This window comes from Oncorhynchus clarkii, unplaced genomic scaffold (genome assembly GCF_045791955.1).
Source record: "Oncorhynchus clarkii lewisi isolate Uvic-CL-2024 unplaced genomic scaffold, UVic_Ocla_1.0 unplaced_contig_13371_pilon_pilon, whole genome shotgun sequence".
Lineage (NCBI taxonomy): Eukaryota > Metazoa > Chordata > Actinopteri > Salmoniformes > Salmonidae > Oncorhynchus > Oncorhynchus clarkii.
The window spans coordinates 19306-34556 of NW_027258130.1; the positions used below are offsets into that span (position 1 = coordinate 19306).

General features: G+C 42.7%; 1 protein-coding gene across 1 annotated transcript; it reads left to right on the top strand.

Moving 5' to 3' along the window:
* Nucleotides 1–1421: 1421 nt before the first annotated feature.
* On the top strand, nt 1422–13188 carry LOC139395751 (zinc finger protein OZF-like). Its single transcript, XM_071143110.1, has 4 exons — nt 1422–1942; nt 2069–2138; nt 11754–11955; nt 12205–13188. Exons 1-4 carry the CDS (start codon nt 1574–1576, stop codon nt 12839–12841), a joined length of 1278 nt encoding a protein of 425 aa, XP_070999211.1. The 5' UTR covers nt 1422–1573; the 3' UTR covers nt 12842–13188.
* Nucleotides 13189–15251: the final 2063 nt, after the last annotated feature.

A 15251-nucleotide genomic window follows, 5' to 3' on the forward strand; every position in this document is an offset into this window, starting at 1 on the left:
AAGTAGCCAACATAATTTGGGTTAGGACAAGTAAGTAGCCAACATCATTTGGGTTAGGACAAGTAAGTAGCCAACATCATTTGGGTTAGGACAAGTAAGTAGCCAACATCATTTGGGTTAGGACAAGTAAGTAGCCAACATCATTTGGGTTAGGACAAGTAAGAGCCAACATCATTTGGGTTAGGACAAGTAAGAGCCAACATAATTTGGGTTAGGACAAGTAAGTAGCCAACATCATTTGGGTTAGGACAAGTAAGTAGCCAACATCATTTGGGTTAGGACAAGTAAGTAGCCAACATAATTTGGGTTAGGACAAGTAAGTAGCCAACATCATTTGGGTTAGGACAAGTAAGTAGCCAACATCATTTGGGTTAGGACAAGTAATAGCCAACATCATTTGGGTTAGGACAAGTAAGAGCCAACATCATTTGGGTTAGGACAAGTAAGAGCCAACATCATTTGGGTTAGGACAAGTAAGTAGCCAACATCATGATGAGTTTGCAAGCTGAGTTTGAATAAGACGTCCAATTACCATTTTTTATTTATAACGGTTGGTGTTATTATAGATAATAAATAACCACATCATTGATGGATCATTTATAACGGTTGGTTTTATTATAGCTGATAAATAACCACATCATTGATAGATCATTTATAACGGTTGGTTTTATTATAGCTGATAAATAAACACGTCATTGATGAAACGCTAGATAAAATAAATGCTTGTCTCTTGTCTGCCCCTGCAAGCCTGTCGGCATACGCGTCATCACACACCCTCATCTGATTGGTCATTTCCCGAGAGCAGTAAAGCGGTATTAGTGTCGTCACACGAGTAGGCGGGCCTTCTGACTTTGTGACTTTTATGGCCGATATGAACAAAAAGAAAAAGAGAATGGAGCCCTTTTACTGACACAATTTACAGGTGATTATGTACGGTGTCATTTTTTCAATATATTTTTTTACCTTTATTTAACTAGGCAAGTCAGTTAAGAACACATTCTTATTTACAATGACGAACTAGGAACAGTGGGTTAATTGTCTTGTTCAGGGGCAGAACGACAGAGTTCACCTTGTCAGCTCGGGGATTCGATCCAATCTTTTGGTTACTAGTCCAACGCTCTTACCACCAGGCTACCTGCCGCCCCAATACATGATAGGAGTACACACAAAATAAATGTTGACCAGTTAGATAAAAAAATATATATATACATAACAATAACAAATAAATCACATTATTTTGCATAATTTTCTCACTAATTATTCCTTTAGAAAGTATACAGGGCAGGACTCTTATTCTGAAGGATTCTACATATCTGCGACCCGGAAGTACTTAGTTCATCTTACCTGTTTCACGACAGTCTAGTCAGTCACATCTGTGGCTTGCTATCCAACATAGTCAAAACATTGGAGCTCTTTAGACGCTTTCGGTGTATATTTGCCTCTGTGTTTTAAACTTCTTTCGTGTAGCTAGTTGCCCCATTTAAGTTCATATTTACGTTGTTAGACAGGTAGCTAGCTAGCTAAGTTAGCTTAGCGCCAGGCTACTCGTTAATGCTAACTAGCATCACCAACCATGAGCTCACTAAGCTACTCCCCTCTTGCTAAAGAAGAGGAGGTCTGCTGGACGGAGAAAGAAGCTCTGGGGCTGAACGTTGTCGTAAAAGAAGAGGAGGAGGATGTTTCAGTAAAAGGAGAGGAAGAAGCTTTCAGAATGAAAGAGGAGGAAGAAGTAGAGGAATCTTTTAGATGGAAAGAAGAAGAGGGGATAGAGGCTGTCACAGTGGAAGAAGAGGAGATAGACGTTTTCAGAATGAAAAAGGAGGAAGAGGAGGCCATAACATTGAAAGAAGAAGAGGAGGATGTTATAGTGAAAGAAGAGGAAGAACCTTTTAGAGTGAAAGATGAAGAGGGGATAGAGGCTGTCACAGTGAAAGAAGAGGAGGTAGAAGCTGTCAGAATGAAAAATGAGGAAGAGGAGGCCATAACATTGAAAGAAGAAGAGGAGGATGTTATAGTGAAAGAACCTTTTGGAGAGGAAGAGGAGGCTATCTTACATAAAGAGGAGGAGGAAGACGTATTGGGAGATGAAGAGGAGGTGGAAGGAGAGGAAGATGAGACTGAAGATCTGATTATCACCAGTGAGTACCGTCTTAAAAGCAGAGCCACAAACTGCCCTTGTTGAATTAATATATCGTTTTAATATCTGGCTCTGAGCCTCGCCATTGATTCTGGGAGAATATAACTTATAAATGTCCACTGAGCTCAGAACCTAAAAGATAAGCTTGTTTGTAATATGTTATGATGTATTAATAGAATTGTAATACAGTGGGCCAAAATAAGTATTTAGTCAGCCACCAATTGTGCAATTTCTCCTCTTTAAAAAGATGAGAGAGGCCTGTAATTTTCATCATAGGTACACTTCAACTATGACAGACAAAATGAGAAGAAAAAAAATCCAGAAAATCACATTGTAGGATTTTTAATGAATTTATTTGCAAATTATGGTGGAAAATACGTATTTGGTCAATAACAAAAGTTTATCTCAATAATTTGTTATATACCCTTTGTTGGCAATGACAGAGGTCAAACGTTTTCTGTAAGTCTTCACAAGGTTTTCACACACTGTTGCTGGTATTTTGGCCCATTCCTCCAAGGCAGCAGCTACTCTTCCTGGGGTTTATTATGGATCCCCATTAGTTCCTGCCAAGGCAGCTGCTACTCTTCCTGGGGTTTATTATGGATCCTCATTAGTGTTGCCAAGGCAGCAGCTACTCTTCCTGGGGTTTATTATGGATCCCCATTAGTTCCTGTCAAGGCAGCATCTACTCTTCCTGGGATTTATTATGGATCCCCATTAGTTCCTGCCAAGGCAGCAGCTACTCTTCCTGGGGTTTATTATGGATCCCCATTAGTTCCTGCCAAGGCAGCTGCTACTCTTCCTGGGGGTTTATTATGGATCCCCATTAGTTCCTGCCAAGGCAGCAGCTACTCTTCCTGGGGTTTATTATGGATCCTCATTAGTTCCTGTCAAGGCAGCTGCTACTCTTCCTGGGGTCCAAACACATTAAGGCACTTACATTACACAGAAAACAAAATATAAAACAGTACATAATATAACATTATTACACCACTACATATCTACAACACAATACAGCAACATCACAATGCATGTGTCTGTACCTTTGTGTTTGTCTCTTCACAGTCCCTGGTATTCATGCTGTCCCCCAGCCACTCAGCAACAATGGTATTCATGCTGTCCCCCAGCCACTCAGCAACAATGGTATTAATGCTGTCCCCCAGCCACTCAGCAACAATGGTATTAATGCTGTCCCCCAGCCACTCAGCAACAATGGTATTCACGCTGTCCCCCAGCCACTCAGTAACAATGGTATTAATGCTGTCCCCCAGCCACTCAGCAACAATGGTATTAATGCTGTCCCCCAGCCACTCAGCAACAATGGTATTAATGCTGTCCCCCAGCCACTCAGCAACAATGGTATTCACGCTGTCCCCCAGCCACTCAGCAACAATGGTATTAATGCTGTCCCCCAGCCACTCAGCAACAATGGTATTAATGCTGTCCCCCAGCCACTCAGCAACAATGGTATTAATGCTGTCCCCCAGCCACTCAGCAACAATGGTATTCACGCTGTCCCCCAGCCACTCAGCAACAATGGTATTAATGCTGTCCCCCAGCCACTCAGCAACAATGGTATTCATGCTGTCCCCCAGCCACTCAGCAACAATGGTATTAATGCTGTCCCCCAGCCACTCAGCAACAATGGTATTAATGCTGTCCCCCAGCCACTCAGCAACAATGGTATTCACGCTGTCCCCCAGCCACTCAGCAACAATGGTATTAATGCTGTCCCCCAGCCACCCAGCAACAATGGTATTAATGCTGTCCCCCAGCCACTCAGCAACAATGGTATTCACGCTGTCCCCCAGCCACTCAGCAACAATGGTATTAATGCTGTCCCCCAGCCACTCAGCAACAATGGTATTAATGCTGTCCCCCAGCCACTCAGCAACAATGGTATTAATGCTGTCCCCCAGCCACTCAGCAACAATGGTATTAATGCTGTCCCCCAGCCACTCAGCAACAATGGTATTCACGCTGTCCCCCAGCCACTCAGCAACAATGGTATTAATGCTGTCCCCCAGCCACTCAGCAACAATGGTATTAATGCTGTCCCCCAGCCACTCAGCAACAATGGTATTAATGCTGTCCCCCAGCCACTCAGTAACAATGGTATTCATGCTGTCCCCCAGCCACTCAGTAACAATGGTATTCATGCTGTCCCCCAGCCACTCAGCAACAATGGTATTAATGCTGTCCCCCAGCCACTCAGCAACAATGGTATTCATGCTGTCCCCCAGCCACTCAGAAACAATGGTATTCATGCTGTCCCCCAGCCACTCAGCAACAATGGTATTAATGCTGTCCCCCAGCCACTCAGTAACAATGGTATTCATGCTGTCCCCCAGCCACTCAGTAACAATGGTATTCATGCTGTCCCCCAGCCACTCAGTAACAATGGTATTCATGCTGTCCCCCAGCCACTCAGCAACAATGGTATTCATGCTGTTTCAGGTTCTCTGTTGTGTCTCTCCTCCATGTTACCTCTCCTACCTTACCTTTGTCTGTACATTATACCTTGATGCTATTTTATCGCCCCCAGAAACCTCCTTTTACTCTCTGTTCCAGACGTTCTAGACGACCAATTCTTATTGCTTTTAGCCGCACCCTAATTCTACTCCTCCTATGTTCCTCTGGCGATGTAGAGGTGAATCCAGGCCCTGCAGTGCCTAGCTCCACTCCTATTCCCCAGGCGCTCTCTTTTGACGACTTCTGTAACCGTAATAGCCTTGGTTTCATGCATGTTAACATTAGAAGCCTCCTCCCTAAGTTTGTTCTATTCACTGCTTTAGCACACTCTGCCAACCCGGATGTTCTAGCTGTGTCTGAATCCTGGCTTAGGAAGACCACCAAAAATTCAGACATTTTAATTCCAAACTACAACATTTTCAGACAAGATAGAACTGCCAAAGGGGGCTGTGTTGCAATCTACTGCAAAGATAGCCTGCAGAGTTCTGTCCTACTATCCAGGTCTGTACCCAAACAATTTGAACTTCTACTTTTAAAAATCCACCTCTCTAAAAACAAGTCTCTCACCGTTGCCGCCTGCTATAGACCACCCTCTGCCCCCAGCTGTGCTCTGGACACCATATGTGAACTGATTGCCCCCCATCTATCTTCAGAGCTCGTGCTGCTAGGCGACCTAAACTGGAACATGCTTAACACCCCAGCCATCCTACAATCTAAACTTGATGCCCTCAATCTCACACAAATTATCAATGAACCTACCAGGTACCTCCCCAAAGCCTTAAACACGGGCACCCTCATAGATATCATCCTAACCAACTTCCCCTCTAAATACACCTCTGCTGTCTTCAACCAAGATCTCATCGATCACTGCCTCATTGCCTGCATCCGTAATGGGTCAGCGGTCAAACGACCTCCACTCATCACTGTAAAACGCTCCCTGAAACACTTCAGCGAGCAGGCCTTTCTAATCGACCTGGCCGGGGTATCCTGGAAGGATATTGACCTCATCCCGTCAGTAGAGGATGCCTGGATATTTTTTTAAAATGCCTTCCTAACCATCTTAAATAAACATGCCCCATTCAAGAAATTTAGAACCAGGAACAGATATAGCCCTTGGTTCTCCCCAGACCTGACTGCCCTTAACCAACACAAAAACATCCTATGGCGTTCTGCATTAGCATCGAACAGCCCCCGTGATATGCAGCTGTTCAGGGAAGCTAGAAACCATTATACACAGGCAGTTAGAAAAGCCAAGGCTAGCTTTTTCAAGCAGAAATTTGCTTCTTGCAACACTAACTCAAAAAAGTTCTGGGACACTGTAAAGTCCATGGAGAATAAGAACACCTCCTCCCAGCTGCCCACTGCACTGAAGATAGGAAACACTGTCACCACTGATAAATCCACCATAATTGAAAATTTCAATAAGCATTTTTCTACTGCTGGCCATGCTTTCCACCAGGCTACTCCTACCCCTGTCAACAGCACTGCACCCCCAACAGCAACTCGCCCAAGCCTTCCCCATTTCTCCTTCTCCCAAATCCATTCAGCTGATGTTCTGAAAGAGCTGCAAAATCTGGACCCCTACAAATCAGCCGGGCTAGACAATCTGGACCCTTTCTTTCTAAAATTATCTGCCGAAATTGTTGCCACCCCTATTACTAGCCTGTTCAACCTCTCTTTCGTGTCGTCTGAGATTCCCAAAGATTGGAAAGCAGCTGCGGTCATCCCCCTCTTCAAAGGGAGGGACACTCTTGACCCAAACTGCTACAGACCTATATCTATCCTACCATGCCTTTCTAAGGTCTTCGAAAGCCAAGTCAACAAACAGATTACCGACCATTTTGAATCTCACCATACCTTCTCTGCTATGCAATCTGGTTTCAGAGCTGGTCATGGGTGCACCTCAGCCACGCTCAAGGTCCTAAACGATATCTTAACCGCCATCGATAAGAAACATTACTGTGCAGCCGTATTCATTGATCTGGCCAAGGCTTTCGACTCTGTCAATCACCACATCCTCATCGGCAGACTCAACAGCCTTGGTTTCTCAAATGATTGCCTCGCCTGGTTCACCAACTACTTCTCTGATAGAGTTCAGTGTGTCAAATCGGAGGGTCTGCTGTCCGGACCTCTGGCAGTCTCTATGGGGGTGCCACAGGGTTCAATTCTTGGACCGACTCTCTTCTCTGTATACATCAATGAGGTCGCTCTTGCTGCTGGTGAGTCTCTGATCCACCTCTACGCAGACGACACCATTCTGTATACTTCCGGTCCTTCTTTGGACACTGTGTTAACAACCCTCCAGGCAAGCTTCAATGCCATACAACTCTCCTTCCGTGGCCTCCAATTGCTCTTAAATGCAAGTAAAACTAAATGCATGCTCTTCAACCGATCGCTACCTGCACCTACCCGCCTGTCCAACATCACTACTCTGGACGGCTCTGACTTAGAATACGTGGACAACTACAAATACTTAGGTGTCTGGTTAGACTGTAAACTCTCCTTCCAGACCCATATCAAACATCTCCAATCCAAAGTTAAATCTAGAATTGGCTTCCTATTTCGCAACAAAGCATCCTTCACTCATGCTGCCAAACATACCCTTGTAAAACTGACCATCCTACCAATCCTCGACTTTGGCGATGTCATTTACAAAATAACCTCCAATACCCTACTCAACAAATTGGATGCAGTCTATCACAGTGCAATCCGTTTTGTCACCAAAGCCCCATATACTACCCACCATTGCGACCTGTACGCTCTCGTTGGCTGGCCCTCGCTTCATACTCGTCGCCAAACCCACTGGCTCCATGTCATCTACAAGACCCTGCTAGGTAAAGTCCCCCCTTATCTCAGCTCGCTGGTCACCATAGCATCTCCCACCTGTAGCACACACTCCAGCAGGTATATCTCTCTAGTCACCCCCAAAACCAATTATTTCTTTGGCCGCCTCTCTTTCCAGTTCTCTGCTGCCAATGACTGGAACGAACTACAAAAATCTCTGAAACTGGAAACACTTATCTCCCTCACTAGCTTTAAGCACCAACTGTCAGAGCAGCTCACAGATTACTGCACCTGTACATAGCCCACCTATAATTTAGCCCTATCAACTACCTCTTTCCCAACTGTATTTAATTTATTTATTTATTTTGCTCCTTTGCACCCCATTATTTTTATTTCTACTTTGCACATTCTTCCATTGCAAAACTACCATTCCAGTGTTTTACTTGCTATATTGTATTTACCTTGCCACCAAGGCCTTTTTTGCCTTTACCTCCCTTCTCACCTCATTTGCTCACATTGTATATAGACTTGTTTATACTTTATTATTGACTGTATGTTTGTTTTACTCCATGTGTAACTCTGTGTTGTTGTATCTGTCGAACTGCTTTGCTTTATCTTGGCCAGGTCGCAATTGTAAATGAGAACTTGTTCTCAACTTGCCTACCTGGTTAAATAAAGGTAAAATAAAAAAAATAAAAAAATGTTCTCTGTTGTGTGTCTCTCCTCCATGTTCTCTGTTGTCTCTCCTCCACGTTCTCTGTTGTGTCTCTCCTCCATGTTCTCTGTTGTGTGTCTCTCCTCCATGTTCTCTGTTGTGTGTCTCTCCTCCATGTTCTCTGTTGTCTCTCCTCCACGTTCTCTGTTGTGTCTCTCCTCCATGTTCTCTGTTGTGTGTCTCTCCTCCATGTTCTCTGTTGTGTGTCTCTCCTCCATGTTCTCTGTTGTCTCTCCTCCATGTTCTCTGTTGTCTCTCCTCCATGTTCTCTGTTGTGTCTCTCCTCCATGTTCTCTGTTGTGTGTCTCTCCTCCATGTTCTCTGTTGTGTGTCTCTCCTCCATGTTCTCTGTTGTGTGTCTCTCCTCCATGTTCTCTGTTGTGTCTCTCCTCCATGTTCTCTGTTGTGTGTCTCTCCTCCATGTTCTCTGTTGTGTGTCTCTCCTCCATGTTCTCTGTTGTGTGTCTCTCCTCCATGTTCTCTGTTGTGTCTCTCCTCCATGTTCTCTGTTGTGTGTCTCTCCTCCATGTTCTCTGTTGTGTGTCTCTCCTCCATGTTCTCTGTTGTGTGTCTCCTCCATGTTCTCTGTTGTGTGTGTCTCCTCCATGTTCTCTGTTGTGTGTGTCTCCTCCATGTTCTCTGTTGTGTGTCTCTCCTCCATGTTCTCTGTTGTGTGTCTCTCCTCCATGTTCTCTGTTGTGTGTCTCTCCTCCATGGTCTCTATTGTGTGTCTCTCCTCCATGTTCTCTGTTGTGTGTCTCTCTTCCATGTTCTCTGTTGTGTGTCTCTCCTCCATGTTCTCTGTTGTGTCTCTCCTCCATGTTCTCTGTTGTGTGTCTCTCCTCCATGTTCTCTGTTGTGTCTCTCCTCCATGGTCTCTGCTGTGTGCATTTCCACATTTTGATACATTACAGCCTTATTCTAAAAGTGATTAAATCGTTTTTTTGCTCACATTGTATATAGACTTGTTTATACTTTATTATTGACTGTATGTTTGTTTTACTCCATGTGTAACTCTGTGTTGTTGTATCTGTCGAACTGCTTTGCTTTATCTTGGCCAGGTCGCAATTGTAAATGAGAACTTGTTCTCAACTTGCCTACCTGGTTAAATAAAGGTAAAATAAAAAAAATAAAAAAATGTTCTCTGTTGTGTGTCTCTCCTCCATGTTCTCTGTTGTCTCTCCTCCACGTTCTCTGTTGTGTCTCTCCTCCATGTTCTCTGTTGTGTGTCTCTCCTCCATGTTCTCTGTTGTGTGTCTCTCCTCCATGTTCTCTGTTGTCTCTCCTCCATGTTCTCTGTTGTCTCTCCTCCATGTTCTCTGTTGTGTCTCTCCTCCATGTTCTCTGTTGTGTGTCTCTCCTCCATGTTCTCTGTTGTGTGTCTCTCCTCCATGTTCTCTGTTGTGTGTCTCTCCTCCATGTTCTCTGTTGTGTCTCTCCTCCATGTTCTCTGTTGTGTGTCTCTCCTCCATGTTCTCTGTTGTGTGTCTCTCCTCCATGTTCTCTGTTGTGTGTCTCTCCTCCATGTTCTCTGTTGTGTGTCTCCTCCATGTTCTCTGTTGTGTGTCTCTCCTCCATGTTCTCTGTTGTGTGTCTCTCCTCCATGTTCTCTGTTGTGTGTCTCTCCTCCATGTTCTCTGTTGTGTGTCTCTCCTCCATGTTCTCTGTTGTGTGTCTCCTCCATGTTCTCTGTTGTGTGTCTCTCCTCCATGTTCTCTGTTGTGTGTCTCTCTTCCATGTTCTCTGTTGTGTCTCTCCTCCATGTTCTCTGTTGTGTGTCTCTCCTCCATGTTCTCTGTTGTGTCTCTCCTCCATGTTCTCTGTTGTGTGTCTCTCCTCCATGTTCTCTGTTGTGTCTCTCCTCCATGGTCTCTGCTGTGTGCATTTCCACATTTTGATACATTACAGCCTTATTCTAAAAGTGATTAAATCGTTTTTTCCCTCTCATCAATCTACACAATGTCCCATAATAACAAATCAAAAACAGGTTGTTTATCATTTTTTGTTAATTATAACGAAAATAAAAACTGAAATATGACATTTACATAAGTATTCAGTACTTTGTTGAAGCACCTTTTGGCAGCGATTACAGCCCAAGTTTTCTTGGGTATGACCCTACAAGCTTGGCACACCTGTATTTGGGGAGTTTCTCCCATTCTTCTCTGCAGATCCTCTCAAGTTCTGTCAGGTTGGATGGGGAGTGTCGCTGTACAGCTATTTTCAGGTCTCTCCAGAGATGTTCGATCAGGTTCCATTCCGGGCTCTGGCTGGACCACTCTGGATCAGGTTTTCATCAAGGATCTCTCTGAACTTTGCTCCATTCATCTTTCCCTCGATCCAGACTAGTCTCCCTGGCCCTGCCGCTGAACGACATTCCCACAGTATGATTCTGTCACCACCATGCTTCACCGTAGGGCTAGTGCTAGATTTCCTCCAGATTTAACATTCAGGCCAAAGAGTTAAGTTTTGGTTTCATCAGACCAGATAATCTTGTTTCTCATGGTCGGATAGTCCTTTAGGTGCCCTTTGGCAAACTCCAAGCGGGCTGTCGTGTGCCTTTTACCGAGGAGTGGCTTCTGTCTGGCCACTCTACCATAAAGGCCTGATTGGTAGAGTGCTGCGGAGATGGTTGTCCTTCGGGAAGGCTCTATATAGACAGGTGTGTGCCTTTCCAAATTATGTCCAGTCAATTGAATTTACTGCAGGTGAGGTCCAATCAACTTGTAGAAGCATCTCTAGGATGATCAATGGAAACGAGATGCAACGGAACTAAATTCTGAGTCTTATAGCAAAGGGTTTGAATACTTATGTAAATAAGGTATTTCTGGGTTTTTTTAAAACCTGTTTTCACTTTGTCACTATGGGTTATTGTGATGTCATTATGGGGTATTGTGATGTCATTATGGGTTATTGTGTGTAGATTGATGAGGATAAACATTTAATCCATGTTTAGAATAAGGCTGTAACGTAACAAAATGTGGACAAAGTCAAGGGGTCTGAATATTTTCCGAAGGCACTGGAGGTCTCTCCATTGACCCAACTGTTGGCCAGACTATGTTAGAGCTGCTATCTGACCTTGTTACCTAACAGAACGCCCTGGTTGGTTTAAAACTTGTTCTGTAATGTGGACAAGACTAAATACATGTAGTTCTGTAGTTCTCTCCAGGATGTTTCAGATGGACTATATATTTATTCACTGGATGGTTTTCCCATCGATCGGGTTCCTATAAATATCTGGGCATTTGGATTGACAAAGACTTCATGTTTTTTTTACATATGGATGAGATAGTTTAAAAAATCTCAGATTTAAAGTGGGCTTTTTAAAAAACTTTTTTCTTTAGATCTTGCCTCTCCCTTAACAGCAGAAAGCTGTAGTGACCTCATGGCACAGTGTGTGTGGGTTTACATTTGTTTGTTTTATTATTGTTTATACATTATCAGAAAGCCTAAATATTCCCCTAAAAAAAATTGGATGGATGGAACTTTTAAAAGGCATTACCTGAGATTATCGCGAATATCAACCAATCAGCATTTTATAATGATTTTATTTTGAAGGATCTAGTCTGAATTAAACCTCATAGGAAAACAGTTTAATCATTCATTCAGGTCTCTGTTTAACAAAATAATCTGTTTTATCTTTGGCAGGAGAGAGACCAGACTCTCACTCTGACAGCAGGAAGAGTCCTTCAGAGAATCCAGACCCAGAGATTCCCAAACCAGCGAGACGACACAACTGCTCCCAGTGTGGAAAGAGTTTTAAGTGGTTATCTAAGCTCAAAGAGCATGAGAGAACACACACAGGAGAAAAGCTCTTCCAATGCACCCATTGTGAAAAGAGATTTAACCAGTCATCACTTCTGAAAGAGCATGAGAGAATACACACAGGAGAAAAGCCTTTCCAATGTCCCCAGTGTGGAAAGGGTTTTACATGGTTAAGGCACCTGAAAGAGCATGAGAGGATACACACAGGAGAGAAGCCTTTCCATTGCTCCCAGTGTGGAAAGCGTTATACTCGATTAGCACACCTAAAAATACATGAGAGAATTCACTCTGGAGTGAAGGCTTACCTCTGTTCCCAGTGTGGAAAGAATTTTAGGTGGTTAGAGAACCTGAAGCAGCATGAAAGGACACATACAGGGGAGAAGCCTTACCATTGCGCTCAGTGTGGAAAGGATTTTACCACATTAGGGAACGTAAAAGAGCATAAGAAGAAACACACAGGAGAAAAACCTTTACAATGTTCCCAGTGTGGAAAGAGATTTACACATTTAGGAAATCTGAAAAGGCATGAAGGAATACACACGAGAGAAAAACTCTACCAATGCTCTCATTGTGGAAAGCATTTTACCCAGTTAGGGTATTTGATAAAACATGAGAAAATACACTCTGAAGAAAAGCCTTACCCCTGTTCCCACTGTGGAAAGAGTTTTCGGTGGTTAGGGGACCTGAAAGAGCATGAGAGGACGCACACAGGGGAGAAACCTTACCATTGCTCCTTGTGCGGTAAGGATTTTACCAAGTTAGGGAACCTAAAAGAGCATAAGAAGAAACACACAGGAGAAAAGCCTTACCAATGCTCCATGTGTGAAAAGACTTTTACCCAGTTAGGGGGCCTAAAATATCACGAGGGGACACACACAGAAAAAAAGACCTACCACTGCTCTCAGTGTCAAAAGACATTTACCCGATTAGGGAACCTGAAAAAGCATGAGAGAATACACACACTCAGGTGATAAGACCGTCCACTGCTCCCAGAACCTGAAAGAGCATAAGAAGAAACACACAGGAGAAAAGCCTTACCAATGCTCCTTAACCTCTTATGACTTTAACCTTTCATGAGTGTGGCCGTGTCATCTGACCATGCCACCGATTTTAATCCAAGTGCCAAAGAACTGTACCCAGTACCACAACATTTTATTTTAGCCAAAAACCTGGCATTGCCAGGAAGCTGACACTTGAGGCCACTGTGTTCTTGGGAACCTTCAATGCTGCAGACATTTTTTGGTACCCTTCGTCAGATCTGTGCCTTCCAGCTCCTGTCTCGGAGCTCTTCGGACAATTCTTTCGACCTCATGGCTTGGTTTTTTGCTCTTACGTGCACTGTAAACCTTTTTATAGGTTGTCCTTCTGGAAGGTTCTATATAAACAGGTGTGTGTCTCTTTCCAAATCGTGTCCATTCAGTTGAATTTACCACAGGTGGAGTCCAATCAAGTTGTAGAAACATCTCAACGATGATCACTGGAAACAGGATACACCGCCGCTCAGTTTGGAGTCTCATAGCAAAAGGGTCTGAATACTAATGTAAAGAAGGTATTTCCATTTCGAATTTGTAATAAATTTGCAAAAAAAATGTAAAAACCTGTTTTCTCTTTGTCATTAGGAGGTATTGTGTGTAGATTAGTAAAAAGTGTTTAATCCATTTTAGAATAAGGCTGTAACGTAACAAAATATGGGGAAAAAGTGAAGGGGTCTGAATTCATCCCGAAGGCACTGTATAGATAGATGGTGATGCTAGGAATTCTGGGTAATGTTTGTGTTTGCGGGTGCAGGATAGGTAGCCTACTTCCTGCTGGTAGCTACCCTCGCTAGCTGTATTATTGTGGTCTGGCCTTTTTGAGAGGTTTCGGAGGTTAAACTGATTAGCATCCTGTCTTGGGTCAACAGTGTCTTAACTTTACTGCAGAAAGACATTGTTTCTGTTTCCTGTTACCTTCTGGACAGCAGAGCATTAGTATAGCGAGTAGACAAGGTTATGTAACATTACTTAGTCCTAACCTGCTATAGTGGGTTTTAAATTCATTGAGCATTAGTATAGCGAGTAGACAAGGTTATGTAACATTACTTAGTCCTAACCTGCTATAGTGGGTTTTAAATTCATTGGTATTCACACATTTGTTGTTGAGGTAGAATTGTCATACTTGAATAAAAGTATAGATGCCTTTAATAGAAAGTTACTCAAGTAAAAATCAGCCAGTGGAAAAACTACTTGAGTAAAAGTCTAAAAGTATTTGGTTCTAAATATACTTAAGTATCAAAAGTAAAAGTATAAATCATTTCACATTCCTTCTATTAAGCAAAGCAGGCAGGACAATGTTCTTGTTTTCATTCTTTTGGAATGTAGTGAAGTAAAAGTTGTCAAATATATAAATAGTAAAGTACAGATACACCAAAAAACTCCTGAAGTAGTACTTTAAAGTAATAATAGAATAGGTCTGGTAGTCATAATAGAATATGGAGATCTATGATAATAGAATGTGGAGATCTCTGATAATAGAATATGGAGCTCTCTGATAGTCATTATAGAATATGGAGCTCTCTGGTAGTCATAATAGAATATGGAGCTCTGGTAGTCATAATAGAATATGGAGCTCTGGTAGTCATAATAGAATATGGAGCTCTGATAGTCATAATAGAATATGGAGATCTATGATAATAGAATATGGAGATCTCTGATAATAGAATATGGAGATCTCTGATAATAGAATATGGAGCTCTCTGGTAGTCATTATAGAATATGGAGCTCTCTGATAGTCATAATAGAATATGGAGCTCTGGTAGTCATTATAAAATATGGAGCTCTCTGGTAGTCATAATAGAAAATGGAGCTCTCTGGTAGTCATTATAGAATATGGAGCTCTCTGATAATAGAATATGGAGCTCTGGTAGTCATTATAGAATATGGAGCTCTCTGATAGTCATAATAGAATATGGAGCTCTCTGATAGTCATTATAGAATATGGAGCTCTCTGATAATAGAATATGGAGCTCTGGTAGTCATTATAGAATATGGAGCTCTCTGGTAGTCATTATAGAATATGGAGCTCTCTGATAGTCATTATAGAATATGGAGCTCTGATAGTCATAATAGAATATGGAGCTCTCTGATAAAAGAATATGGAGCTCTGGTAGTCATTATAGAATATGGAGCTCTCTGGTAGTCATACTAGAATATGGAGCTCTCTGATAGTCATAATAGAATATGGAGCTCTGGTAGTCATTATAGAATATGGAGCTCTCTGGTAGTCATTATAGAATATGGAGCTCTCTGATAGTCATTATAGAATATGGAGCTCTGGTAGTCATAATAGAATATGGAGCTCTCTGATAGTCATAATAGAATATGGAGCTCTCTGATAGTCATA

Coding starts and splice junctions, on each gene's coding strand:
- LOC139395751 (XM_071143110.1), top strand. CDS start 1,574: ATGAGCTCACTAAGCTACTCCCCTCTTGCTAAAGAAGAGGAGGTCTGC. Junction 1,943..2,068: donor TCACAGTGAAAGAAGAGGAG/GTAGAAGCTGTC, acceptor AAAGAGGAGGAG/GAAGACGTATTGGGAGATGA. Junction 2,139..11,753: donor TGAAGATCTGATTATCACCA/GTGAGTACCGTC, acceptor TATCTTTGGCAG/GAGAGAGACCAGACTCTCAC.